The following is a 27,134-nucleotide window of genomic DNA, read 5'->3' as shown; positions in this document are numbered from 1 at the left end:
GGATAAAATTTCAGCTCCATTTTCTGCTCAGTCAGCATTGAAAATTCACCAAAAAAATTATTGTAATTATGAGAAAAGCAGTCCAATAAATAATCCTACAAACAAATTGCACAAAGATGATGGACCGCTCTTTTCTCAATATGATTAGGAAAATCCGTATTACCACAAAACATTCTGTAATGTAATTAAAAAATGAAAGCCCTAGACAACTGGATATTTTAGTCCCATTGTGAGCTTCCTGCTCATGAACATAGCAGACCCCTCAGCCATAGACAATCAGAGAGCTCACACAATGATTTGCTCCAGTTAAAATAACTTTTTCAGCAGTAGTTACTCAAGCTTCCTTCTTATATTTTGAGCAAGTGCTCTTACAAGCAAGTCAAATTTATTTTTGCTTACCTGCAAGTGCCCAGTGAATTCAGACTAGTAACAATGAGTCAAATTCCCTGAGCATCAATTTTCATTTCCATGCTCAATTATCTATTCACTTCCTCACCACAGCATATTGAATACTTTCAGATGACTATAAATATCTTGCCATTATTTAAGATCAACAACTGAAAATCTCCAGGAAAGGAGATTCTGAAAGTTTGTTTGTCCTGAAGCTTAAAAAAATACAAGGCAAGTCATGTAGATTTATCTCATCATTTTCCTAGCCTGGTTTGACTACACTTGCTGACACTGAGAGACCACCCTACAGTGGAATTCACAACCAGGCAAAAGCCTTACCTGATCACTGTGTGCTTTGTCTAAGCCACCTCAGCTGCACCTCAGCTTTCATTCAGACTGCACAACAGACCTCAGTAGAAAAAAGTGACCTGCCTCTGATCCTGGAACTACCTAGAAGTGTAAAGTCCTTTAATAAGGCCACTTAAACCTTTTTAACCAATCTTTAGGAGGAACAAAGCAAGCCTCAAGGCAGGCCTCTGAGCAAGGTTCAATATTAAACAAATTACTGTTAAGAACAAATCTGAAAAAAAGAAAGTGATCTCCCTAAACTTCTAAAATCTCACCTTACTCTCTCTTTTCTCACCTAGCTGGAGATGGGAAAAAGCATAAGAGTATGACAAAAGAGAGTATAAAACGGTCTGAACTAATCCCACACACAAACTCGTGCCCTGTGAATAAAAGGATAACATCCTTCCATATTCTTATTCCCTACACCATTTGAATGATCTGCAAAGCATTTCTGTTCTGTAGGACAAGGATGGATCAAAAGCAAATTTCAGCAATCTTCCAGCAAATTTAAAGCTGAAAAACAGTGCAATTCAAAGGAGTAAGAAAATATATTTATGAACCCTTTTTTAGAAGGTTTTGGGGGTTCCTCTATTCTGTTTTTCAATTACTCTGAGCATGCAATCTAGTTAAATCCAATCTAGAACTAAGTAGTACTGTGCCAATTCTTCAGGCTCATTCCAGCCCCCAAACTGTAAGATACAATTCTGCAGCAATGAAGTACACCTACAGTTTTCCGGACATCCCCAAAAATGGGGGGGGTCCTTTAAAATTAGGTAGTAGATAAGAAAAGGAAGTATATTGAAAGCTACAAACAAGTAACAAAATAACGTAAAATTGATAGCAATTTTTAACAGAAATTTAGCTCTCCATTCTAACATCTAAAAACAAGAAATGCTTCTGCATTCCTTATGCATACAAAAATTTTATGAAGCCCCTAAAACTTCCAAAGCCTGTTTTTTTACACTAACAGAAGAAAACACACAGAGGTTGGCTCCTACTGGCAGCTGAGGGCTACAGGCAGGTCACCATATTTTTCCCAACATACAATACCCCTTTTTCTTTTTTTTTTCATGTATAGATAGACATAAATATAGATCTATACAATTCCCTCTCCCAAACATTTACTTCTTACAGAATATTCTTCACCTGCAATGGAATTAAGTTTTAAAAACACTCTAAAGGAACCAGAAGCATTACTTTAACCTAATTAAGGCCTACAAAATAGAATTTTTTTCATGTCAGCAGACTGGCACTTCCAGAGGAACACATCTACAGTTCAAGGTGCCTTTTACTTACGTTTCATGTCCATGTTCCGAGTTTTATAGACAAAATATGTATATATTTGAGTTGTCCGAATGAGAATCTGATCTCCACTGTATCGTATTGATCGGTACCACCAGGAACCCTGAAATATTCAACAAGAACAGACTGATGTCAGCCACAAGGAAGCATCAAACCAGCCATACTGCATGACCTCATGTCTGTCAACAACCAGGTAACTCAGCCCAGCTTATATTACCTATGTTGAGGTGAACGGAATTTCAGAAAGGAGAGAGAAACAAAAATTTATCAGTGTGCTTTACAAGCACACTGATAAATTCATCTGAGAGAATCCAATGTTAAACATTTTTAAATGACCTCTAGCTTAGAAACATTTTTGCCAGCACATACACCTGCACACATATACACTGCTTGATTTATTTCTGGTGTGGTTTTAATAAATCCACTAAACAGTAAATTCATTCAATTTACCACTTGCTATATATGATGTCGTAACTCCTTACAGTGCAACTCAGCATTCAAATATAGTTTAGGCAGGCCAAGACCAAACCAAGAACAAAGATTCCTTTCACTATGAGAAAATTTGCAAAACTGTGATTTAGGTCACCTGACCACAAAATGCTTTTCACAAGAGGAATCTGGAGGTGGCATGGGGACCTCACTGTAAATTTTCAGAATTAAGCCATACACCTTCAGGTTGACAGAAGAGCAACACTGGTAATTGCCTCATTAGCATTAGACCAGTGACTCAGATTAGAGAGCTCACTCTACAGTGGTTGTACTCTCTAATATATTTTCAGAAAAATGGTGTGCTGGGTTATAAACTGCAATCTGTTCATTAAACTCCTCCCTGTAAGCAAAGCTCATTTAACATAAGAAAACACATCAAAGATACTCTTCAATCTACTGTGAAATTTACTATCAGTGAAGAGCAACAAGCAGTAAAATAGTTAAGTGATGCTTACTACTATTAGTTTAATAATAGTGAATTCCTCCATTATGGAAAGAATTCTGCAATCTACTTAATTATTTGGGAATACTCAAGGACTGGCTCCAACAAATTTTTGAATAAATTAGGTTCAATTCCTCCATGAATAGATGAATGCTGACACAATATATTACACAATTTTCTACAATGTTTTCTGCATAAAAATAAATTATAATCCCACAGCTATCAAATATTTGTACAAGTACAGGTATTGGAAGAAAAATGCACCTAGCCAGCCCAAATCTACACGAAAAGTGCTGCTCTAACTGCTTCTGCACAGCTCCTGTCTCTTGCCTCATGTACAGGACATTATTTAGGTCAGTGGAAGTCTGGAAAGAACTACTTATCAGTACAGTCCCTTTTCATTAATCTGGATTCAAAGGGTAGAAGTAACCTTACTTTATTTTAGATACCCATCAAACACAGGATGACTACACTGCAGTTAGGTTTGCCTTCTTTATCTACTCATGAAAGAGAAACAGACTCATTAAAGGCATGAACTATCTTGTATGTCTACTTTCAAATGAAATGATAAAATAACTTGCTCCATAAAAATGACTATTCCTCTTCACTGACTTATAAAAGAAATTTAGAGTGACAAGCCTGAACATACAAGTCTACATCTGGTATGGGGCAAGAAGAGGCAGAACATTTTTTTCTGTGCTCAGAACATTTGTTTGTACCAATAGCAAGGTTGTTTTCCTTTCACTTGAGCCATGATAAACCTGGTGTAAATCACTACAACTATCTCTATACAAAATGCATCAACTGAATCCTAAAAGGAAAGGCATGAAAAAATTTTGCATCCTGGATTTTAGACTTTTTATTCAATCATTTGTTGAAGTCAGCACATTTAATCTTCTAAACTAAATTTTCAATTACACAGAAAGACTCAAAGGGACGGAATAATGTTTGAGTCTCTGCACACACTGATGCAAGCAGCTGCCAAGACCTCAGGACACTTTTTCAAATGAAAATAATCTTTTCAAGAACATGAGGGCCTTTTGGTGTCAGTTTTCTGAGTCTTGCTTCATGCCACACCACAAATGCAGAATCACTGGGTAAGGAAAATGATTCAAAAGCAATACTGTAGGGCAAACCCAAGCCCTGAAATAACACTCACCTACCAATTGATTCCTCACACAAAGCAATGTCAAGGGCAGACATCTCATGGTGTACAGAAGATCAATAAAAACTGAAGTTATTTAAACAAAGGCAGGCAGGAAAAACCAAATCAACACCTCCTTCACCTGCAGTAATCATTCTACCACCACCAGTTAGACACACCTCAGTCTTTACTATAACACCACTGAATATCCTCTTGAGCTCATCACCTCAATAATTTTCTTGAGAATAAAGCTACAAGAAATTACATAACTTAATAATTCTTGGAATATATAGTATTTTCCCTGGAGTCCCCTCTCTATCATGGCACTGCATTTTTTTTGGAAAATCTATAGCAGCTACACTTTTTTCACAATAAAGCACCACCTTTTAAAAAACAGCTCACTTGCACACTCTATGAAAGGTAAGAATGAGAACTCTAAGACTCTTTGTTTACAACTTGGTTACAGAGAGTAGAATATCAGCTACTACTTACCACAACAACTGGAAGAATAACCATAAATGCTAATCCATATACAAACAACACCTACAGAAAAAATACAAAACATACTGTATTAGATACTGTGGCCACTCTTGTTTAATATTTATTCTAAAATAGTCAAGTAGTACTACCACAAGCTTACTAAAAATTACCATAAACTTATTGCATAATAGTGTCATTATTTCTGAAGAGCAACTTAGAAGTAATATAACTAGGTATGGCTTAAATAAGGAGTGTCAGTTTAGTGTGATTCACATATGAATCAGTTTAAATGATTCACACTCTGTCACAGGTCAGTTTCTTTAATAAATAAAAAGTTGGCAGAAAGACTATGATGCAGTGGACAGACAATCGAAAGAAACCAAGTGGTTAAGAAAAACACCTTGCAGCAACAAATACAGCAGGAAGAACATTTAGACACTGTGTGATCAGAGCATCACTAGCAAATCAAATGGAACGAGAGAAGCCCAGAACACAGCTCTGTGTTTCCTTTCAAGGGTGAACACACACTTTGTAGCAGAGGTGACCGCAGTAGAACATCACTGGAATGAGATCCATCCAAACATATTCATACTTTACTCACAAAGGTTAGATATAAGCTACTCTAACACTCACCACTCCGGAAATTTGCTTCAAAGATGTGCACTTGGACCAAAGTATTAATGTGTTTTGAAAATGTGCAGTATTAAGCAAATGGGTTTTTTTCAAAAACATTTGAAAATTCACCTTAAAATCTTGAGCTAAATAAGCTGACTCACCCAAATTGAATTTTTCTGATCCACAATCCAAGCTGGCAAAGCTATACCGAAGCTTGTAGCTGTAGGATGAAATAAAGTAAGTTCACTATAAAATACTGAAAAACATTTTTGAAGTCACATTATGTCTAACAAAAAAGCAAAATCACCAACCCACAAAAAACCCACTCATGTTTTTTACTTCAATAAGCAAAATTTTAACAAATACAGCAAAATCAAGCAACAAATCAGAAATACGCCAAGTATGCAATAACAGGACTTAAATCCAACACGTGAAATACCAAATATTTTAGCTTAACACATTGCAGTGAAATAGGCAAGATTTGTTTATTTATATATATATATACATATATATATATATAAAGAAATTTGAAAGATTTGTGAGTTTTGCATTTCAGCAGTTTAAATACATAGTCAAGTAAGCAAATGAACTGCAAGAAAATGGTCTGAGCAAATTATTTCTATGGATATTTCTGTTGGTTTGCCCATCTAAGAAAATCTTCTAATCTGTAAACTGTAAACTCAAAACCCTCTGTCAGTTCAAATTTTTGTGTGATTGGTAAGAAAGAAAGAGGAACACTCTCCAATTCAAAAGAAGTTAGGGTACAGAAAACATGATTCTCTAACATCTCCAGTATACAGATCTGAATAGAGAGTAGCTTATCAGACACAGGTGCTAATAAATTAAATTTTGTAAACACTATCTAGCCCAACACTAAGAGTTCCATGAAACCAACGGGGTAAAGAAGAGAAAGTAAGACTACATAGATTTCTAGGACCTGCTTAAAAGAAAATCAACATGCTTTCCTTAGTATTAGCAGTTCTCCATAGGAGCAATGCCTTAAATAAGGATGGGCTAGGATCCCTCTGCAGGTAGGCACTACACTGATGCCATCTCCAACAGACTGTGACAGCCATCAATTCAGATAAACAGTTATTATCCACAAGCCCAATGTGACTTCTCTAAGTTGAAAATTACTATTCCTTGAGTCTCCAATCAAACATGTGACAAGCCTGACCACACCTCAGCCTTAGGAGTTCAAGCAGATGATACCCAGAGAATTTACTACATTAAGTTACAGGAAATGCCTTGCTCTGGAGAAGAAAGATCTCCAGACTCTAATCTGTTAATGTTTATAGATTTTTAGGAGAATCCACTAAAAATCTGTCTTTTACTGGTGGAGTAAATTTCAGTTTACTACAATATTTTTGACCCTTAGGACTGTAACCTCAGATTGCTCCAGGAACAGAAGCAGTTCAGTAAAAAGCTCTTTCTGTTCTCGTCTGAGGGTCTCCTTGCCCCCAGTCATGCTCACTGAGCTGAAGCACCAGCAAATACCAGGGGGAAATAGACTTTAATCATAAGGCACTTTATATATAGACTACCTTTCTATTCTTCATATCTCCCTCACCTGCTTGTAAACACTCTTTGAATGATTTTGCATTTACTTTTAGTAAAGCAGCAAGTCATGCAAATACAAAAAACCCTTGTTTGCCTGCCTCTGGCCTCACACTGCCTCAGCTGGATAGAGAGGAATGCTGCTCCCTGCTCCTCTGTGCTGGGCACAGAGGGTGGGATGTACCACATTGAACTCAGGCATGTCTAACCACAGATGTGCTTCATCTGAGCCCAGGAAATACCTCCATGAGGGACTGTATTCATCCTGTGTCTATATAGACCTAGAATACTAGAGTACTTAACTTGGATACATGTTTCTACACCAGAGTACTTAACTTGGGTACATGTTTCGACACCACAGACTTATAAATACAAAGAAATAAATTAGAAAGCCCCTCACACTTCAGTGTGGAAAAAGATTAGAGAATAGAGGAGAGAGAGAAAATTTCAGGGACTTCTTCCACTCTTCAGATGTCTCAAAGAATAATGAGGGACCTATAAATAAACCAGAGAATTCTACTTCCACTGGAGTCTGAGGTAGAGTTTTCAGAAGACCAGGAGGATTAACAGTCACAGTATGAACTGCTACCCTGCCAAAAAAATCATTTCATTTTGTCCTCTGGGAATCCAAAGTCTTAGGTTTGTGAATACAATCACTAAGCCAGCCAAGGATCTTTGTGCCTTCTCAAGTTTTGGCTGAGTTTTCTTTTAAGTCACAGCTTCAGTTCCATTCAAGGACACTGACACAACTGCCTAACCTCAAATCCTATGCCTTGTCATTACATGTTTCAGGAGTTCAAAAAGGCAGACCAGAATTTCCTACTGAAGAGATCTTCACAGTGATATAGATGTGTTTAAGCAAAAAGTATGATTTCCTAACTGCTCAAGTGAGCATAGTGTTGGTTCTCCTTCCCACCTCTTCCCAAACAGGACTCTCCATCAGTAAGGTTAACCACACACACAACTGACTTCAAGGCAGAAATCACCACTTCCTAGGCTCTCTGATGATGTGACTAACCCAATAAACCCCAATAATTGAAGAAGTCTCAGAGGCAATGGGCAAGAGTGACATGCTGTGACCACAGTGACTCAGCACAGCTGCTGCAGAGAAGCTGACTCCACCTCAGCAAAAAGGGGACATGAAGGTGGCCTTTGTTTTACCTATCAACAGCTGAGGGGATCAACTGGTGGTATAAACATTTCTCTTTGAGTGCATAAAAAACCTATGAATGTTTCAAATTTGAGACATCAGCATGGGGGGAGTAAATACCTGGTTCAGCCCACCAGTGTATAAAAACCAGACAACTAGAATTCTGTAGACAACAATGGGCTCCAGCTGGCTTCAAGCCACACATGCCTTCCCATCAGCATCCTGACAGTGAGTGTATTAAAGACACCAGTAACGGGAATCCCACTGGTATTCTGATTGAACTGTGTGTTGAAATGCCTGTATTTTGATTTCCTTTATACCAAATTATTACATTAGACATCTCTCAGGTACTAAAAACATATCAGTGCTGTAAGAGATAAGACCAAAAAATACTCTAGAGGAAAAGCAGATTCAAGGACTCAGCTTTTAAGAACTATACAGGAATTATGAAGCAGTCGCCAAGTAAAAAATCAGGACTGCACGGCAAGCATAACTGGAAAGGGATAGGGGTAAGCTGAGAGAAAAGAGATCCAGAATGAAAATCTCCATTTCACTGGACGGAACAGTTAAATACTGTCTTTCACTCCTTGGCTTTACCACCAGGTGAAATGAACAGTACATATATTTTCTAAGCACTGCTTCAAAACTGCTGTAACAGAGTCGGCTGGTTAAAAACCACAACACCCATTTTGCTCTTTGTCATCTTTAAGATTTAATATGTGTTATGCTGGAAACACTTTTCCTAGCTGACATGAAAGTTAACACAAAAAACTAACATCTTACAGTATTCTGACAGATGCAAAACAAATTATCCTTCCTAACTCATGCAAAGCAAATACTCACTGCAGGAAGACATGTTTTGACTTTTGTTACATACCTGAACACATTTCTTCCTGCCTGCTTACACCACCCTTGCTCTTACTGTAAAGGCTGTCCTCCCCATAATATTACGATTCCCTTTCTTTCATAGGCAAAAAAGAAACTTACGCTGCATAGGCCTTAGCAATCCTCATGAACATAACTTCATCTCCTCCTTTATCTGGATGGTATTTTAGGGATAGTGCACGGTACTGTTTCTTTATTTCCGATATACTTGCTCCCTTCAAAAGGAAAGGTTTGCATTTATTAATAAATACCTTAAATAAAATTTATTCTTAAAGGAAAGGTTTGCATTTATTAATAAATACCTTAAATAAAATTCATTCTTATATATAATCCTCATATACATTCTGTACTATTTTTCTGAATTTAAATAAAATTTATTCTTATATATAATCCTAATATACATTCTGTAGTATTTTTCTGAACCATTAACTGAAGAATTCTATTCTAACATAGGACCATGAAACTATATTTCATTAAAACATTATTTTTCTGATAACATTCTTACAACCATTGTTTTTAAATGAAGACAGAAGTTCAGTCTAAGTAAAACACACTCAGATGACTGAATACCGGGTTTTATCTGGATTATTTTGCTTGTCAATCCATAGGAACAAAAAAAAAAAAGGAAGGATTTCTTATCTGTTTGGCAAATCTTAAACATATTCATGAATACAAGGAATTCTCAATTGAAATATTCTTCTATTTAAGCATAGTTCATAGATCAAGTATGATGGTCCACTTGCAGTTTGTATGCAGAAATAAATCTGTCAGTCCCCAGGAACAGCAGATTTCCCTGCCACTTAAACACCTTTGACTAGAACCATCCTACCCATAAATTATTTCACACTTCTTGAACAAAGGGAATACATTACTTATACCTGAGAAAGACTGATTTTTATTCTACTCCAGCATGTTTTTAAATGCCACCAACACAATCCCCTGTGCACTAACTTCCAGCTTGGACTGTGAGCTTCACTACTCAAGACAACATACAAAACTTTATAGTAAGTTCAGCTGAAGTTTTTTCTACATGTTATCTGCTAGTTTTGCACAACCATTACCACAAGACTTTTCAATATTTTGCACCAGAGAAGCCTAGCACGCTGACCTTAACTGCATAATAAACATGCAAGAATTTGTTCACAGTTAATGGTACTGTTTCAATAAATTTAAACCAGAAACTAAACGTCCCTGAGGCTTCACTTGCTGTTACTTTTTCTCACTTTATACAGTCTGCCATATTCCAACACTCTTTTCCAAGAGCATGCTTAATTTAATGCACAGGATAAATTTACTCCATTATAAATTAGACTTCAACTAAAACCAGGTGTTTCAAGACTAGGCAAAGAATGCCAGATAGGGAGAAGAAGCTAGAAAGTAGGCGGAAAAGAACAAAGGGAAAGAAAAACCCCAAGCTGAGATGTGTTTTCATGGCTCTCATGAATGCTGCTTGTAAAAAAACAAAACTAATTCCTCCTCTCTGACACAGAAGGTGCACACAATCCCAGAAAAGTTGACAAATTTTCCATCTACATTAATTTCTTACTCCTCATTTTCAAAAGGTGGGCTATGGAGGTTAGGCCTGACTTACAGAAATGCTTAGTTATTAGCCTTGGACAGCTGGTGTCAGTCTGCTTGGAACACAGTGTGCCTGTATATAATCACTTTTGAGATTCATCTTGATGCCTTGGATCCCATCTTTAAAACTGCAGTACAGATACTTATTAAACAAATAATTACTATTTGAGCACCTTGTGTGTTAGTGAATTCCAGTAATATGCTTAAAGCGCTATTCTATGTTCAAAACACAGTGCTGGTATTGCATATAAAAATCTGGTGTAAGTACATTATCTGGACTTTGTTGGTGCTGTGGTGCTTCTCTGGAAAAAAAAAGCCTCTTGTCATAAATTGATATGCCAACATAAAAAAATAATCTTGACTAGAGTATGAATGCAAAGAAGAAGTGAATTACTGTGCATCAAAACTTTGAACTGCTTGCATCTGCAACCATTTTATTTTTTTTTTAAGTTTGGGGGGGAGGGGGTTGCTGGTGTTTTAGGGGTTTTTTTAACAACAATAACAGTTCCATTATCTAACCACACTTCAGCATCTGTATCACTTCATCAGCAGGACTGGCTACAACTCTCAAGGCTCCACTTGAATGATAACAGAAGAAATCTGTTCATTTTTCACATAGTCCGAACTGAAAATCTTTCAAGAGATTTAATAGAAATTGCCTGATAGCAAGAAACAGACTCAGATTTTGAACTCTTTTCTTCAGCCCTATATCAACTGTCTATCTTCACAACCATCTTTTCATCCTCATTTTAAAATCTCTGGCTTTCATTCAGCTTGTCCTTATGAGAACATGCTCCATCCCTCAGTTCCTAAGGCATTCCAGAATTGGTTTCTTTGCCTGGGTAAGTTTCACATGTCTTGAGCATGTGTACAAGTTTTCATCAATAAACACAAGGCCATAATTCGCTATGTGTATTCCTTTCTTTCCCCTCTGGGTTGTTATTTGTAGACATTTCAGGAGGATAACAAAGGAAAATACTCTGATGACCTAATCCTTAGCCTGATTTGTTTAATCAAAGTTAACCCAGCAATATGAACCTTTAAACTGCATAGGTCCAACAGGTACCATTTAACAGTAAAATCTTGTATTGCTCCTTCCTGTGCACCAGAGAGAGAACTCAAGTCAGCAATCAGTGAGTTGAGCAGTGGTTGAATTGCAGTAACTTGGCTCCAGACTTGACAGGCAGGTGTTCTACCTGTCTAGCTTGAAATAGGCTACAGACTTCTCACCTGCTATAAATGGCTTTCTTAGCACAAGGTGCTGCTTTTCTCTGCTGACAAGTCAACATCATTTAAAGGCAAGAGATGTATTTGCTAAAGTTCACACAGAGATTAAGCTCTCTCATACTAGCAATATACATCACATTTAATCAAAACAGGTACATTCAGAGCTCATTCATGTTCTTGTGCTGAGCTGGATCCACAGTGTATTTCTTCAGACTTGAGAGTGAAACATATTTCAGACTCCAGAACTGAAAAGATAACTCTACTGTTACTCAAAGGAGGATCCTTGGATCAGGAAATAATTAACATGAGCAGACAATCTGCTCGAGGTATTGTGGTTAAGATGAAGAGTTTAAAAGAAGTTCAGAAAGTCTGTCCTTGGGATATGTAATTTTTTGCATCCATTTTGAATCAGTCCTTCAGTATAAACAAAGCACTGCATCTATTATCTAGATAGGCACTATATCTTTTTTTTTATCCCAGTTCAATAAACCTATTGGCTGGGATCACTGTTTAGAATTTGCTGTTTGCATTCACAGATACAACCAAGATTCAAGCTAGCCTGCACTACTTCAAAATGTGCATCACCAACACCCTTCAATGAAAAACCTCTCATTTACAAATATTGCTCTGTACAGAAACTATAAATCAAATTAATTCACATTCTTGTTTATCAGCATCCCTAGAAGTTCCTATTCAGAAGATTTACACAGGGCATAGAAAACAGATTTTTTTGGTTGTTTTCCTGTACACAGAGGAAAAGAACATCAGAACAGGATTTTAGAACACCCTCCTCACTATATTACTAGACTTTTGAAGGAGCTAGATATAAAAGTTATAAATTGGTACAGATATAGGCAAAAATACCTAACAACTGACTTTATAACATGCAGCAGTAACTTTCACATGCCAAAAAAGAACAAAAACACTACACAGATTCACTAAACTTACTTTATTCGAAAAACCAAGTCCAAGATCAAACATCAACACACAGCATATACAGTTACAGTAGTACAGACTAGTGAAAGATGTTATTACTTACAGGATCTAAATGCAACACTTCATAAGGGTTGTATTCTTGATACTCTCTGTCTGTTTTGGAAACTTTGTATGCAAGGAACAAAAATAATGCCCAGCCAGCAAGGAGGACTATTTTCCTGTTTGGAAGAAAAAGAACTTTTTAAATATACAAATCCACTAGCTCTAGCACCATTCTAATAACATTGAAAGCCATCTTATATCACTCTTCAAGAAACAGTATTAAAACAGCAAGAAACACTAAAGCAGGTATTAGTATTTTACTTTTAATACCACTTTTTCTCCTAGCTTTTAACAAGGACAATCCACTACCACAAAGTTTCCATTTTTTAACTGTCTCTCCTCAGCAGGTATACACTATTATTTCCTAATTTTAAAGGATTATTATAACTAGACCCTAGACAATGTGTTAAAAAGTAGAAAAAAAAAACACACAAAAAGCTGACACAGGTGCATGACAGACAGCAAAACATTTTGAGGATAGGAGTAACAAGGAACTGATAAAGGGTTCACTGTCAAACATACAAAGTTATTATTATTTCATATTTATTTTGTTCATATTTATTTTTGATTATTAAAATACTGCACTAGCAGCGCTAGTAATTTCAGTGAGAGAGAATTATTTTTTTGAACAAATAAATGCATTGTTTACTTTTTCTACAGCTGAGGCTCACTAGTCTCATTCCTCAGGCATTTTATACAGGACAAACAGCATGCATCTTGACTTCAAGTCCTACTAGACAATAATGATCACCTATTAATTAATCAAATATTGCAGATTGCAAATGTCTCTTTCATAATGCAAAAGTAACTAATCCCTGCTTTTATTACAAACCAGCATATTTCTATATAAAATGAAGTAAGAATTGCTTTAATGGAAAGCCATGCCAATGAAACGTACGTACTTCACTGTAGGAATGATGTTTTGCTGCGGTTTTAGCAGTCGCAAGCGGTACCACAAACACCTGCCATATACGTTCCTTATATTCTTTAATCGAATTTGTTCTAGAAAAACAGAGAGATTGTGATTAACCACGCTGACAAAACACAGAACAGCAAACATGCCCACCTCACCCCGAGCAGGTAGCACCAAGTCCGTTGGAGGACTAACAGAAGGTCCAGCATTACCAGAGGAAAGAATGCCTTCTATCCATTTAAGTGATGCTGTACATGCATAAACATAAGTAGTTGGTCAGATTACTCTCTCTACCAAAAAGGAATCCGTCCCACATAGTAATCATCACATGTGAACCCAACCTTTGCCTAACATGCACCTGTAAACTTTGCTTCTGCCACTCAACTCCAAAAGCTTTCCATTTCAGTATGTCAGCTACCGCATGGAAAAACAAGCAGAATGCAACCCACAGGCAAACTCTTTGTATACAAATAAAGAGTACAGCAGGAGCAACAGCAAATTGTGGATAAATCAGATCTTTTTTGCTTTGCCTTTGTCTGACAAAAGGAGCTTCCTTTTTACACAAGTGAATTTACCACGCCACAGAACTGCCCCACAATATCCTGCAGACCCTGATCACACTGCAGTGAACACCTTGTACATTCCTCAAGGTAAAGCTTTGCAGTGAAATATGAATTGTACTTTCTCTGGATCTTAGCTCTGGAATCCATATTCTGTCAGGGAAAAAGATTCACAGTTTTAAAAGCAGACGAGTAGAGTTCTCTCATTTCTTCTCAGTCCAGATCATGGCTTCGCATTACAGTGTAAGAGCACTTCAGACAACATCCTTTGATATGGGATTACAGGGAGACAAGTGTGTCTGGAGTGGGAGGAAATGCTTTTCCTCCAGTCAAAACCACTTCTCGTTTGATGGGCAAAATCCTTCACAATAGTGAATCTCTCCTACGGTTTTAGGAATAGGTATTAAAGAGCCTTGGAAAGCAAAGGCATAATGCACCCGTGGGGATTTTGAATTAATCCCACTAACACTAACCCATGCATCAAGGTACTGTTAAAGCACCCCTCTCACAAGAGGATGTGGACTGCCACTTCATTCCTGTAAATAATCTGGGGAAGCATCCCATGTTTGCTTTATTTCCCTCCACATTGTTCTCGATGCATCCACAGTTCCTGAGATTCACGAGCAGATTTTCACCAATACAAATCTTACTCACAAGGGTTCTCAAAAGTTCGTATTATAGTGACTTAAAAAAATGTACGTCAATGTCCAGCCAAAACTACATCTTAATACTTTTCAAATTCAGAAATATAACTAGCACAAAATACAAAACAAAACCTGAGTGCCATCTTGTTCATGACTTTGTCAGAGGCCTTACAGAAGTTTAGGTAGATGACATAGGTTGGTCTTCCCTTGTTGACTGCTGCAGTCACTTCTTTTGTATTCTGGGCATCAAAACAGGCATGAGTGGAGAGTGTTTAAGTAAACAGTTGACTTCTCTTGACCAGAACTTATGAAAACCTCTTGAAAATACAGTTCTTTAAGCCTGAAGCATCTGCTTCTTCTGCATGGCTAACACAGACCACACAGTTCTTGGGTGAAACAGAACAACCTAACAGGTTGGAAAGGGTGGGAAAGACCTCAGGAGATCACCTAATCCAACCCTGCTGCCAAAAGGAGAGTCAAAAAAGCAGCTGCTCAAGGTCTGGTTGTAGGCCTTTGGAGTGGCTTCAAAGGCAGAGCTCACTGTGCCTCTGAACAACCTATTCTACAGTTTGACCATCCTCATGGGGCAAAAATTTCTCATATCTGTCTCAACCTCTGTTCTGATTTACCAATCACACAATGGGCGAGGACACAGGACATACAGACACAGAAGAAAGCTAATTACAGGTTTGACTTCCAATTTTCAGAGATTCAAACAGATTCAACCTCTGTTTACAATTCAGCCATGCCTGACCTAAGTTTGATTTTGAAGTTCACCCATCTTACATACTTGTTTCCAAAGAAACAGGAGGATATACCCAATCCTCAGGAATGCTTGACAATTGATCCCTACCTACCTACCTAGGCCTAACATTTTTGTTTCAGGTTCTGGAGGTTCCAAAAAGTACTTTAAATTAAAATAATAATAATTTTTAAAAAATTAAAAAAAAAAAAAAAAAAAAAGAAGTTAAGATTGCACATTTATTGTTAATGGACACAGGCAATTCTAGAAGAAAGAGGTACAGCTGCAATTATACTGAGAAGTTTTAATCCCCAGAATCTTGTTTCAGCTGCAACAAACAAAGGTCAGTTTTAGGAAAAAATACCACAAATAAGACTACTGGCATCAGTATTTATATCTAAAGCATATAAAAGTTTCAAAGTATCAGTCATTTTTTATGACAGCCAAAGACAAGCAAAAAGTTAATATCCAGAATACATGGAAGCTACCAGTTTTCCATTATTCTACCTCAAACTGCAGGACAGGACAGAAATATGTCCTATCCGCCTGTGTTCTTTCTACCTTCAGGCTACTAGGAAAAGCAAAGTCACATAGTCCAGAATACAGTTCCTGTGGACCCTGTCAGAAAAAGAAATAGGAGGAGGTGCACATGAAATATTCTGCCCACCAGTTGCAGACAATTCATCCAAAGGAGAATGGTTTTGAAACAAAATTACTTCTTTCAGCAAGGAACACAGAGTGACACAGTTCTGCAGCCCTAGGAAATGCCAAGATCACTTTAAAGCCAGACTTTCACATAACTCATTTGTAGTGTGTCATCCTCTCTCTTCTCCTGAATGGAAAATTTGTACCTGTGGAAAGCATCAAGAGGTGCAAGTAATACATACAGCATGCAAGTCTTGAGCAAAGGTTACAGCATAGGGACACCATGGCTCTAAGCATTACATCTGTTCTGTCAAAACTGAGGGCAGCAGGCTCAGCCAAAACACTCGAGAGTTTCCAGGTTTCCTGGATTTTACTCAGGGTTCCACAGTTTTAATCCTCTCAACTGTACCCTTAAGTAGGCTCCTATTTACTTTCCACAGTTACACGTGTGTGCATATATACATATATATATATATATACACACACATATACATATATATATGCAAAATCTGAACTCCTGGGCTTTTTTCTACTTTAACAATAACAGAAATCAAATAATTGCATGAACAACTTATTTACTGCGGTCTTGAACTGACACTCTCTGTAAAAATTTACTTTCTTAAGCACTTAACCATTTCTCGGATAACAGATGAAGTAGGAAAAGGCTACCCTACTGTTTCACTAGGTCATCTATGATTAACTCTATTGACATTTTCCTTGATAATTATTACAGAAAAAGAGTCCACATGGATATAGTATGTTGTCTGAGAATAATTTTAAGTCACAGGACGAGGAAAAAAACCCACACACTTACTTTCAAAGATGACACTGACAAACACACTTACAACTATGTTGTAAAAGAAGTCACAGGACGAGGAAAAAAACCCACACACTTACTTTCAAAAATGAAACTGACAAAGACTTACACTTACAACTATGTTGTAAAAGTAACCCATCTTTCCCAGCAACTCAGAAGCAGGATTGAAACTCACAGCAAACTCACAAAGTCAGCAACTCCTCTGAAGTACTGAGCAATTTCAATTTTAATATAATAGGATTGACTTCTACTGTAAAACCCCAAATTAAGAGGCATGAAGCAAATTAAATTGATTTTAAAGTGTTCTAAAATGCCGTTGCTTAAATGCAAAAGCCTTCAAATAAGCACTAGTGTTCCCACTGGGATTACTTTAAAAAAAATTTAAATGGAAAGCATGTTTCAGGACTTTGAACGGACCTTAGCAATGAAGAATTAAACCATCTGATAGATGCTTTCTAACCTAAACGTCTATCATTATAAGAATTGTCCTCATTACCCTCATTATTTATCTATAAAGAGGTCATGTCCAGGTTAGCCTCTTAACTAAAACATTAATAGCTGCATAATCTTACCCTATTGTTTTCAAAGAGATTGTTCTCTCTAGTAAAAATCCACCAAAAAAAGCCAAAAAAATAATGTGCTTTGAGTAACATTTTAAGTATTAAAACCCCAAGCAGTTCATTAACTACAAAGAGACCTGCGAAATACTTAACAGCAAAGCTGCTTTTTTTCCAGAGCATGTTTTGCAGCAACGAGATAAAGCTTAAAAGGAACAAGAAGTAACCTAACTTTCCATTCCCACAATTCCATGCATATTTGCTGACCAAAAGATAGCGTTTGTTACTAACAGCTTTAAAAACAGCAACATAAGACAATTCAATATCCTGAAAGTTAACTTCTTTTCAGAGTTTACTTACCCAAGCTGTATGTTTACAGTCAGCTGGGCACGGTTCCACATTACACTACTGCTAATCAAGCCATTTCCAAACCTTGTTCTTCCTATTAGTGTACTGTCTCATTTGCACGGACAGAACAGTCAGCAGAACTAACTATAATAATATTTAAGCTCTATCACCTAAACTATCAAATTTATAGTAGGGCTGGAGCTATAGCTGCATTGCAAAACTTTAACAGAATCTAAGAGGAATCAGAAAACTGGACATTTTACTATGGAACAACACCCACATGAGTCAAGGTTATCAACTTCAGACAAAGCCAACAACAATGCCGGGCTCCAAGATTAAACACTCTCACCTATTAACTGAATTTTATCAGTTTGGTGTGGGGAGGAAACCAGAACATATTCAATCCAAAATAAACGTAAACAAAAGTCACTTAACATATCATCAATCATTAAAAATGCTTGTAGTCAGTACAGTTCTGATGCACACCCTATCCTCTATAATAATATATACTCTATAAACTCTAATAAAGCACAGAATTAGTGAACACAAGGATAAGTACCATACATCCATTTAGCAGTAGTAGAGTCTTTGGTAAAGTCCTCTCAAGGAAGTAAACATACAGAACAGATCCTGCCGATACAGTCTGTGGTTTCCAAAAGACTTTTGGAAGGTTCCTTTTACAAGTCTTCCAGAACAACCATCTAACTATTGCAAAAATAAATATGTCACTAGAAGACAGTGAACTGCCCATTCTCCCAGCAGAAGGAAATCACCAGGAGCTCTGCAGGAATCAGCGTTCAACCTACAACACATTTCATTAATAAGTAATCAGACTAAAAGGATGAGTAGTAAAATAAAAGTTTCTTGGTGATAGGAACTTATTCTGGGTAACAAGGACAAGGGCATCCTGAAGAATTGTAAAGATCAAGCAAGTGCACTTCCGAATGGCACATGAAATTGAGAGTATGAAAACATAAAGTCCAGTGGGGGCTATCCTAATTCTATGTATACAAGGATGAGCTCAAGGCTGACCATTACCTCTCAAAATGCAGTCTTGGTGTTGTGAGAAACTGTTCCATGTAAAACCCAGCTGAATGCTTATTACTAATAAAAATCAGAGCATGTGTTTAGAGCATTCCTACAAGAAAAGGAAGGGATTATTACTCCACCACACAAGCTGGAGGTGTGTCCAACCTTGAGGCTGTACATATCTCAAATGTGATGCACAGTCCTAGCCCCACCTCTTAAAGAGGGGCAACCAGAACACATTCAATTAAGGTGAACAAGGGCCATCAAACATATAAGGAGGTTTATGTCCAAAATATAATCTACAATCTTCCAGCTGAGAGAGTAAAGTGCAAGGAGAGGTAATGGAAGGCTGTAAAAAACCTAAGTGACAGCCAGGACTGAACGTTTACTTCCTGAAGAGCGTTTAGTTCCAGTAGAGCAAACAAGGATTGTTAAGCAACATCAGAAGCAGCTGCAAAACAAAGGTGATTATTTGCAGTGTGGGCAGCAGATACAGGGACCTCCCTCATACAGGATGGTACAGATGCTATAGGAAAAGTTACTGAACTCAAAGCCACTGGAAACACAGAATATGCAAAGGAAACACCATTTATGCTTGTCCTGTTATTCCTTCCTTAAGGCATTCACTTCTGTAATACTACATAAAAAACCCCACCTGATCTGACCCAGTATGTCCATGCTTTTGTTTCTAAAGAAAAAAGGGCATTTGAAACTTTATTGGCAAGGTAAGCCTTTGTAGAAGCCACAATGCTTACACATATGCTAGTTTCAAACAGTTCATCCAGCCAACCGTGATAAAGGCATCTTCTGAATTTAAAATGCCTGTAAACAATTTCCTATAAAAGAGAAATAGTAGGTGAAAATCTGCAAACACCTCTTAAATCTTCTTAATTGTATACTTATTAAAAACTGGTGCAGACACTAATCTTTTTGCTCAGGAAAGAAATTAGGTGCCTGTTTTGTGCTCTTGCACCTGTACCCTCCTCTTGATATCTCCAGCCAGCACAACCCTCCTCACCATGAAATTGAGATACATGCCAGGTCCTGGCTAGTAACTGAGGGAAAGGCCTAAAAACCCCACAATGAGAGAAAGCAGCACCACAGGGGGGGCAAGGATGCAGCATCAGCCCCAGTCAAGACTTGCTCAAATTGCAGATCTGAACCCTTCTTCACAGGCATGAATTTAAAACAAAAATAAAAATAAAAAAAAAAATCACAACCAGCCAAAAAAAAAAAAAAAAAAAAAATTTTAAAAAAAAAAAAAAAAAAAAAACACAAACAAACAAACTATGGAATCACTACTGATTCCATTTCCTGCCATTTACCTTGCTTCTCTCTCAAATTTCCTGCTCATTCTCCAGGAACAGTTTAGCTGCCCATGAAACCATAACTGAATCTAACTCTCTAGCCTGTATAACCTGGTAGTTTAGTGATATCTCTGTGAGTAGTCAAGAGAACCTTGCAGCAACTATTAAATGAACAAGGTGTGCAATAAAACCTTCAGTACACTGTTTTCATAAGCTTCCATAACATAGGATGAATTTTTAAAAAATAGAAACTACTTTATTTTTATGCACACGTAATGGAAGATAAAGTTCTTGTAACAGCTTGATCCTTAACTTGCCACAAAAAAGCTTTTCAGCATTTTGTATTCTGGACAGTCTTGAAACTACTCAACTAATCTCTAATACAGGGCTATTAATATTATTTTACTGCTGGGAAGCTGTAGTGGTTACAGTAAGATTACAATATGTTTTTAAAATTCCATGAAAAGACAGGTAGTTTTTTCCAAGTAACAGAGTAGTTTGGATAAATCTGTGCAAATGCTTTGTTTTGAAAAATATTTTTAGTGATAATTGCTAGACTTGACTAGTGGCATCTCATGATGTTTGCCCCTTCTTCAAATGTTTCTCAAAAAAACCCTACCGCTTCAAAACAGCAAAGTAGTGAAAAAAAAAATTTAACAAAACAAAGTTAAGTATCACCACTACATTATATTCTGCCTTCAAACAGTCACCAAATAAACTGTATTTTTCAGAACTTGAAATTATTTATGTCAACCATGGTATACTCAATCTCTCAAAAAGCTCAGTTTGTAGGTAATAACAGTCAGTTCACTGACTCTCCTCCCACTTCCCGACACAATGATAAAAGGTTATATTAACAGGAAAGGACAAGCACACACATATGGGCACAAAATGCTTATATTCACAGATATCAAGTTTTCACACCCATGCTTATCCACCACATTAGCAATGAGTATGGCATCCTGTGGTTTATCCTGTCCTTTTATCCTGTCCTTTACCAGCATCCTGTACTTTATCCTGCATTACAAATGCCAAAATGCTGTGAAATACTTTGGAGTAAGGTTAATGAGATTTCAGTGAGCTGTGGGCAAGGACAGGTATCACAGTTAACCCGCTCCAACCAATCTTATCTCACACCAGAGGATTAAGAGCATCACAGAAGAACTTTACCCAGAGTGCAAGCAGCAGCAATGCTGCTTCCTCTCCCTCAGCTGCTGTGAGGTACAAGTGCTCATTACTCCATTACAGATAAAACCAAAGAAGTGCTGCCTGCATTCTCTGCACTAGCTTGAGTCACATCCAAGTTGCACACTCACTGTTTGTCTTCAGACAAATAAAGTTCACAGCCTCAGTTTCCCTACCTGCATCTTAAAGCAGGGAATTAATATAAGAATCTCTGAGGTCAGCCTCAACTCACACAGATGAAAAACACACCAAAAAATTAGAAAAACCTTCATTATTGACACTACTACACAGAAATATCCAGTATAGTGGGCAGATATACTGAGAAGAATGGTTCCTAAGACCTAAGAAAAAAAACTAAGCAAACCTTTACAGAACAACTTTCTCAGGACTTCTGATCAAGGTTTTGAATGTGAGTGCCAACTACTACCTACAGAAGTATACAAAAAAGCCCTACTGCTTCAAAACAGCAGTACAGTAAAAAATTAAGAAAATAATATTAAGTATTAACATGGTATTATATTCTCGCTTTTAACAGTCACCAAGTAAGCTGTGGTTTTTAAATATTTCTGTATATTTGCCCACCCTCAACACTAAAAAGGCTGGAATAGTACTAGGGTTCTCTAACTGTCTGTGCTACTTCCTACAGGCATGGCAAACTCAAAGATTTGCAGGAAATTGCCTTCTTTAACCAGATTTTTTAAAGTTTTTATTTGTATTAGCCCGGTGTTCTTCAAGAAAACTTTAGCTGTATCTCACGCAGAAACACTTGAGAGGGGAGGGTGCAAAGGAAAAATGTTAGTAGTGAGCAACAGGACAACATACAGCCAGGCTGGGGAGCAGCAACAAAAACAAAAAACACAAACAAGCCAAAGCCAAACAAATAAATTTTTAAAAATATGAAACACCATAGACTTTGTATGGATTTCTACTACAATGAAAGTTAACTAAATAGCTTTTATCTATTTCATATCAATACTTTTCTTCTAGATACAAAAATGCAGCTGGTTTTCTTCCCTTCCCTACAGTAGGTTTTTATGTTCTTAAACTTCAAGAAGGAAGATCTATTCCAAACAGAATAGTTCCTACAGCCTCTTTTCTCTCAGAGAAGAGACCGGAATCTTGTTTTATCGTTATCCTTGCATTCACAGCTGTTATTCTTAGGGGTTTGTGAAATGTTTTCAACATCTTGTTTTGTTCAAGTTACTATAAAAAACTCAGGATAGATACTTCTTTCTATCAGCTTTGTAACAAATTATGAATACCCAATGCCCTAAACCAGGATAATTTATTTAATATAGACCAAAAGAAACTAAAAAAGATGCAATAGCAAGCCTCCAGATACATGCACTTAACTACAAAGCACATCACAATCTCTGACCACCTGTTTCAGCACAGCTTTATAATTATGTGTCTCAATCCAGCAGCACAGGTATAAGTCAAAAAGTACACAAAGTTCAGCAAACATATCAGCATTGTGCAACAACTGCCATATTATCCAACTAAATTAATTCACCCCTTGCTCTCCATTTCCTTTCTAGATGCTAGAGATGCTGACATTTAATCTACACAAGCTTACACTGAAACTTCAAAGCAAGTCCAGCAGCAGGAAGGTACTTTGATGGACACTCCTCCACTCCTAACTGCTGAGGAAAAAAAAAAAAGATTTTTCTTCAACTCTCACAATTAACTTTTAGAAAAACAACTTGAAAATTCCCATTGCAGAAAATACCTTTTTGGTTAAGAATGAATCTGCACCAGAGTAACTTTTTAGCAACCACATTTTTTGTTCCAAGAGCACAGTTCCTTGCCACGGTTTTACTCAGAATAATTAGGCTAAATTAATACCCATTAATTTAATACTAAATTAATACTAATTAATTAGTATTTTCCCAAAACAAAGGTAACCCAGGAAAAGTATGACTTTTTTCAGTAATAAAACATATATACACACAAATATGTTTTAAAGAAACAAGTCAAGGATAAACAATACAGCCTGAAGCCATATTCACCAACACTGAAAGAATCAGTCTTCTTTCCCTCAGTCACATCCTGTACCATTCCAGCTACACAGTCTTACACAGAAATGAATACACATTAAAAGTAAGACAGAAGAAAGAGAAGAAAAAAGAGACAACAATCAATTTTAGCTAAAATTACTTTCTTCCACTCCCATACATTGGTGCTCTATTTGGCACAAAGGATGAGGAGAAATACAAGCTTAACTCAGTTAGAGCACTGCTACCTCGATGCAATTATGAAACTTCAGTCCAAGGCACAAAGCTGAACAATTAACCTTCTAAAAAGGCCTTATTAGCTCTGGAGTGAACACCAAGGAGGTAAAATCATTTGGACAAATCTGGTTTACAAAGTCAATTACCTGCTTGTTTGGTTTATCAAAGCTGAGGTAATGAAATTATGGGACAGTTCACAGGGTGTCTAGCACACCAGAGCAAAACCCTCCCAGACACTAGCATCAACCCCTACCACAGGCTGCAGCAACACTTCATATGGACTCTATCAGAATTCCTGGAAAAAACAGGTTTAGACACTCAGGAAAAAAAAGCAGCTCCAGTTTTTCTCAGTACTTTAGAGACTTAAGTTACATCATGCTGTTCTTCCAGACAGTAGTATTGAAAAGGCCTTCCAAAAGTTTATTATAAGAACTAAAAGCAAAATGTTAATGGCTTGCCAAAAAAACTATTCTACTACAAATCTGACATTAAGTAACACATTTTGATTTTTCTTGAAGTAGTAAAGCAATACAGACCCAGCCTTACTTTCCAAGTTTCACTACAGCAAAAACAAACACTGAGTTTTGGGGGGGTTTATTTATTCTATGAGCATTTACTACAAAACTACAGCACAGAACAAATCCTAAAATATTACAAGCCATCAGCAATTCCCAGATTTTTGCTGTACTTCTCCCTCCACTGGCACTCTGTACTGTATCACATACCAGCAATCCATGGCAGCACATTTGCAGATGGAAGCAGCAAGCACCAATGGCGTGACCTCCCTGCAGTGAGCATTCCACCCTTGCGAAACACTAGCTCTAGACTGCTTACAACACAATGTGGCTGAAGCTCCTCTTCCAACATAGTTTTTACCAAAAAGGAATCTGCTCCGTGTTCTTTGGATGCTCTGGTTTGCATTGCAAAAGGGTCCTGAAGTGAAGAGGACAAGCACTGGCTTGCTTCAAAAGCTCCCCCTGATCTGGTCTTGCTCACTCCTGCAGCTGGAGCTGAAGGAGCTCGCCAGTACGACTGCACCTCGCCAAGTCCACCAGCGGTGACAAAGGCTGGGTTCTCTAGCACAGGCAGGGCAAAACACAGCTCCAGAACAAAAATGTTACTTGGTTCTACACACAGGGGGCAGAGGTCTTGGCAGAGCTTGTTCTCTTTGGCCCAATACTGTGCCTCAGTACTGGAAATTCCACTCTAAACTAGCATCAAAATAACATTTCATACCAACATCCAGAAATTTCTGCTCATCGAAGGAAGCAGGAGTTACTAGTGTTGGAAGATTTCTCTTCTAAAGACACAGGCCTTCTCTTTGCCTCTGAAATAAGTGGTTTTGCTGTTCTTTTAAACTAGTGAATTACACTGAAGACAAGAAGCAGTGGCTAAACAATTAGTATTTTCCATCATCACAAGGTTTTAATTTATTCCTGAAATCTTGTTCAAATGCTGGAACAGGCATGGTTGAATACATACAAAAAGCTGTGAGAAAAATATTGAGAGGATTTTGCTGGAAATTATTTGCCTAAGAGCCATACACTCAAACAACTTAAACATCACAATGTTCTACTACTTAGCAGATTTACTTCATAAGAACTTACTTAGTAGATCAACATTAGTCCCAAATGATGATCTGCATGGCACTTCAACACTTTGTTTCAACAGAGCCTGCAGAACAGAACTCAGTCAAGAGACTGCAGGCATGCATTAATGCATATGCTAAAAACTGGACTACATTCACATTTTAAAATCCATTAAGCCAATTATGAGGCAGAAATCATTCTTCCATCTCCCTTCATTTCCACTGGTGATTTTCACTTAGTTGACTAATTTCTTCGCACCAACAGCATAACAAAATCTACCTTTTGCTTTGGAAAGTATGGTTTGACACAGCTTTTTAAAAATCTAGCACTGAATGCAGAATAATATGCAGCAGGCCCTCTATACTGGACAATGCTGACTAGACAGAAAGAAATTAGTAATAAATTTAATGGCAGGGCTGTTTGGGTGAAATCCATACAGCCATATTCCAAAGTCAGGTTTTCATTTTCTGCCATTCTATAAGGATAGCTGACAATCAACCATGTAAGGCTGGTAAAGTGCTTCAAGTTTGACAGCATTTCTACAGCTTTTCTTGCTTCTGTCAGCCCCCTGAAACTGATGCCAACATCAGTGTCCCTGCTGGCCACACCATTCTGCACAGCACCTCAGGCAAGTCACAATCGTTCTCCCAAGAAGCAGCTTTTATGAACTACAGAGGAAGTAAAGCATTATTCAAGAGAAAAAGCGATTTTCTCCCCCACCGCCTCCCACCCTTCACCAGAACAAAAATAAAAATCTTGATGTTTGGAAAAAGGTTACAGAAGTAATATTTTCTCTCTGATTCCCTGCTCCTCAAGAACAACCCAAAGATTACAAAACACCTCCAACAACACTAACGCCTCCCTCTTGCAACAGTCAGGAAGCAGAAAGAAGAGGCAGAGAAACCTTTCCTTTCAGCAGAGAGCACTAACTCCTCAGCTGTACAACAGGTAGTAAGTACCTGGAGGGCAGAGATCAACCTTCCAAAGAGATTCTCCAGCCAGGGCCCTGCCAGAGGCCACCGGCAGCAACCAAGACTGTGAACAGCTGTCATTTAGCACCAAAACAACATTTGTTCTATCCTATTCCTTACTAGGAGGTACAGGATTAAGATTTCATTGCTAGGTATTTCTTCTACATACAAAACTAAGTTAAGCAGAACCTGGCAAGCCATTTAAAATGGCATCAAAGCCACTGAGTAACCACCAGATACTGAATGTAAAAAGATGCAAGGAACAAAAGGGATTCTTCTCAGATTGCAAAGCACAAGTGCCCTTAGGAGGTCAGTAGGTTTCTGCAATGGGAACCAGTATCAAGCACCCCTGTTTTACCAAGCACTTACCACCCAGCCTTTAAACACAATTTCTACAGCCTTTTTAATCTCAGAACTGCTGTTAAAGCGTGTTCCTCTGCAGCATGTATACCAAAACGCCTTCTCCTTCCAAGAATAGAGGGATGCAAGAAAGACGAAGTGGAAAATTACTTTGGAAAACAGATTTGGAACTAGTCAAAGAAACTTTATAACACCGTTCAGGGACACAAAGCATCATCCCGAAGGGTGAAAGAGAAATCTACCCTTCGGACATTTAACTGTGATTCGCAATGGGAAAAAAACCAAATTCCCATTTTCGCCCCCGCTGTGACCTTATGGCACATAAAAGCTGAACCCGGTAACTTTTCCTCTTTGTCCCCAACTCAATAGCTTGTTCTTTCCCCACGATCAAAATTTAGGTCATCCACCCTGAAACGCTCGGCGAAGACAAGGGAAAGCCCACAGCCCAAACAAAGCGGCGGAGCCCGGCGCAGCGATGACTCTGCAGGAGCCGCGGCGCGGAGCCGGGCGCGCTCGGGGGGCGGCGGCGCCGGGACCCTCCCGCCGGCCCAGGTACCGCTAAATGGCCGCCGGCGAGCGCAGCGCGGGGCC

The 27,134-nt window shown here is 37.8% G+C and overlaps 1 protein-coding gene across 1 annotated transcript in view; it reads right to left on the bottom strand.

Moving 5' to 3' along the window:
- SEC63 (SEC63 homolog, protein translocation regulator) overlaps positions 1-27,134 on the bottom strand; it is a 52,980-nt gene that overhangs the window by 25,384 nt on the left and 462 nt on the right. Inside the window, exons 2-7 of the mRNA XM_041414862.1 lie at positions 13,548-13,647; positions 12,647-12,761; positions 8,905-9,017; positions 5,372-5,456; positions 4,608-4,658; positions 2,035-2,143 (exon numbers count right to left, since the gene is read on the bottom strand). Of these exons, the coding sequence (XP_041270796.1) occupies positions 2,035-2,143; positions 4,608-4,658; positions 5,372-5,456; positions 8,905-9,017; positions 12,647-12,761; positions 13,548-13,647 (573 nt within the window). The remainder of the gene's footprint in view (positions 1-2,034; positions 2,144-4,607; positions 4,659-5,371; positions 5,457-8,904; positions 9,018-12,646; positions 12,762-13,547; positions 13,648-27,134) is intronic.

This window comes from Onychostruthus taczanowskii, unplaced genomic scaffold (genome assembly GCF_017590055.1).
Source record: "Onychostruthus taczanowskii isolate IOZ18803 unplaced genomic scaffold, ASM1759005v1 scaffold48, whole genome shotgun sequence".
In the NCBI taxonomy this organism is placed as follows: Eukaryota; Metazoa; Chordata; class Aves; order Passeriformes; family Passeridae; genus Onychostruthus; species Onychostruthus taczanowskii.
The sequence above is the reverse complement of the archived record's forward strand: the minus strand, read 5'-3'. Positions and strand labels throughout refer to the sequence as shown.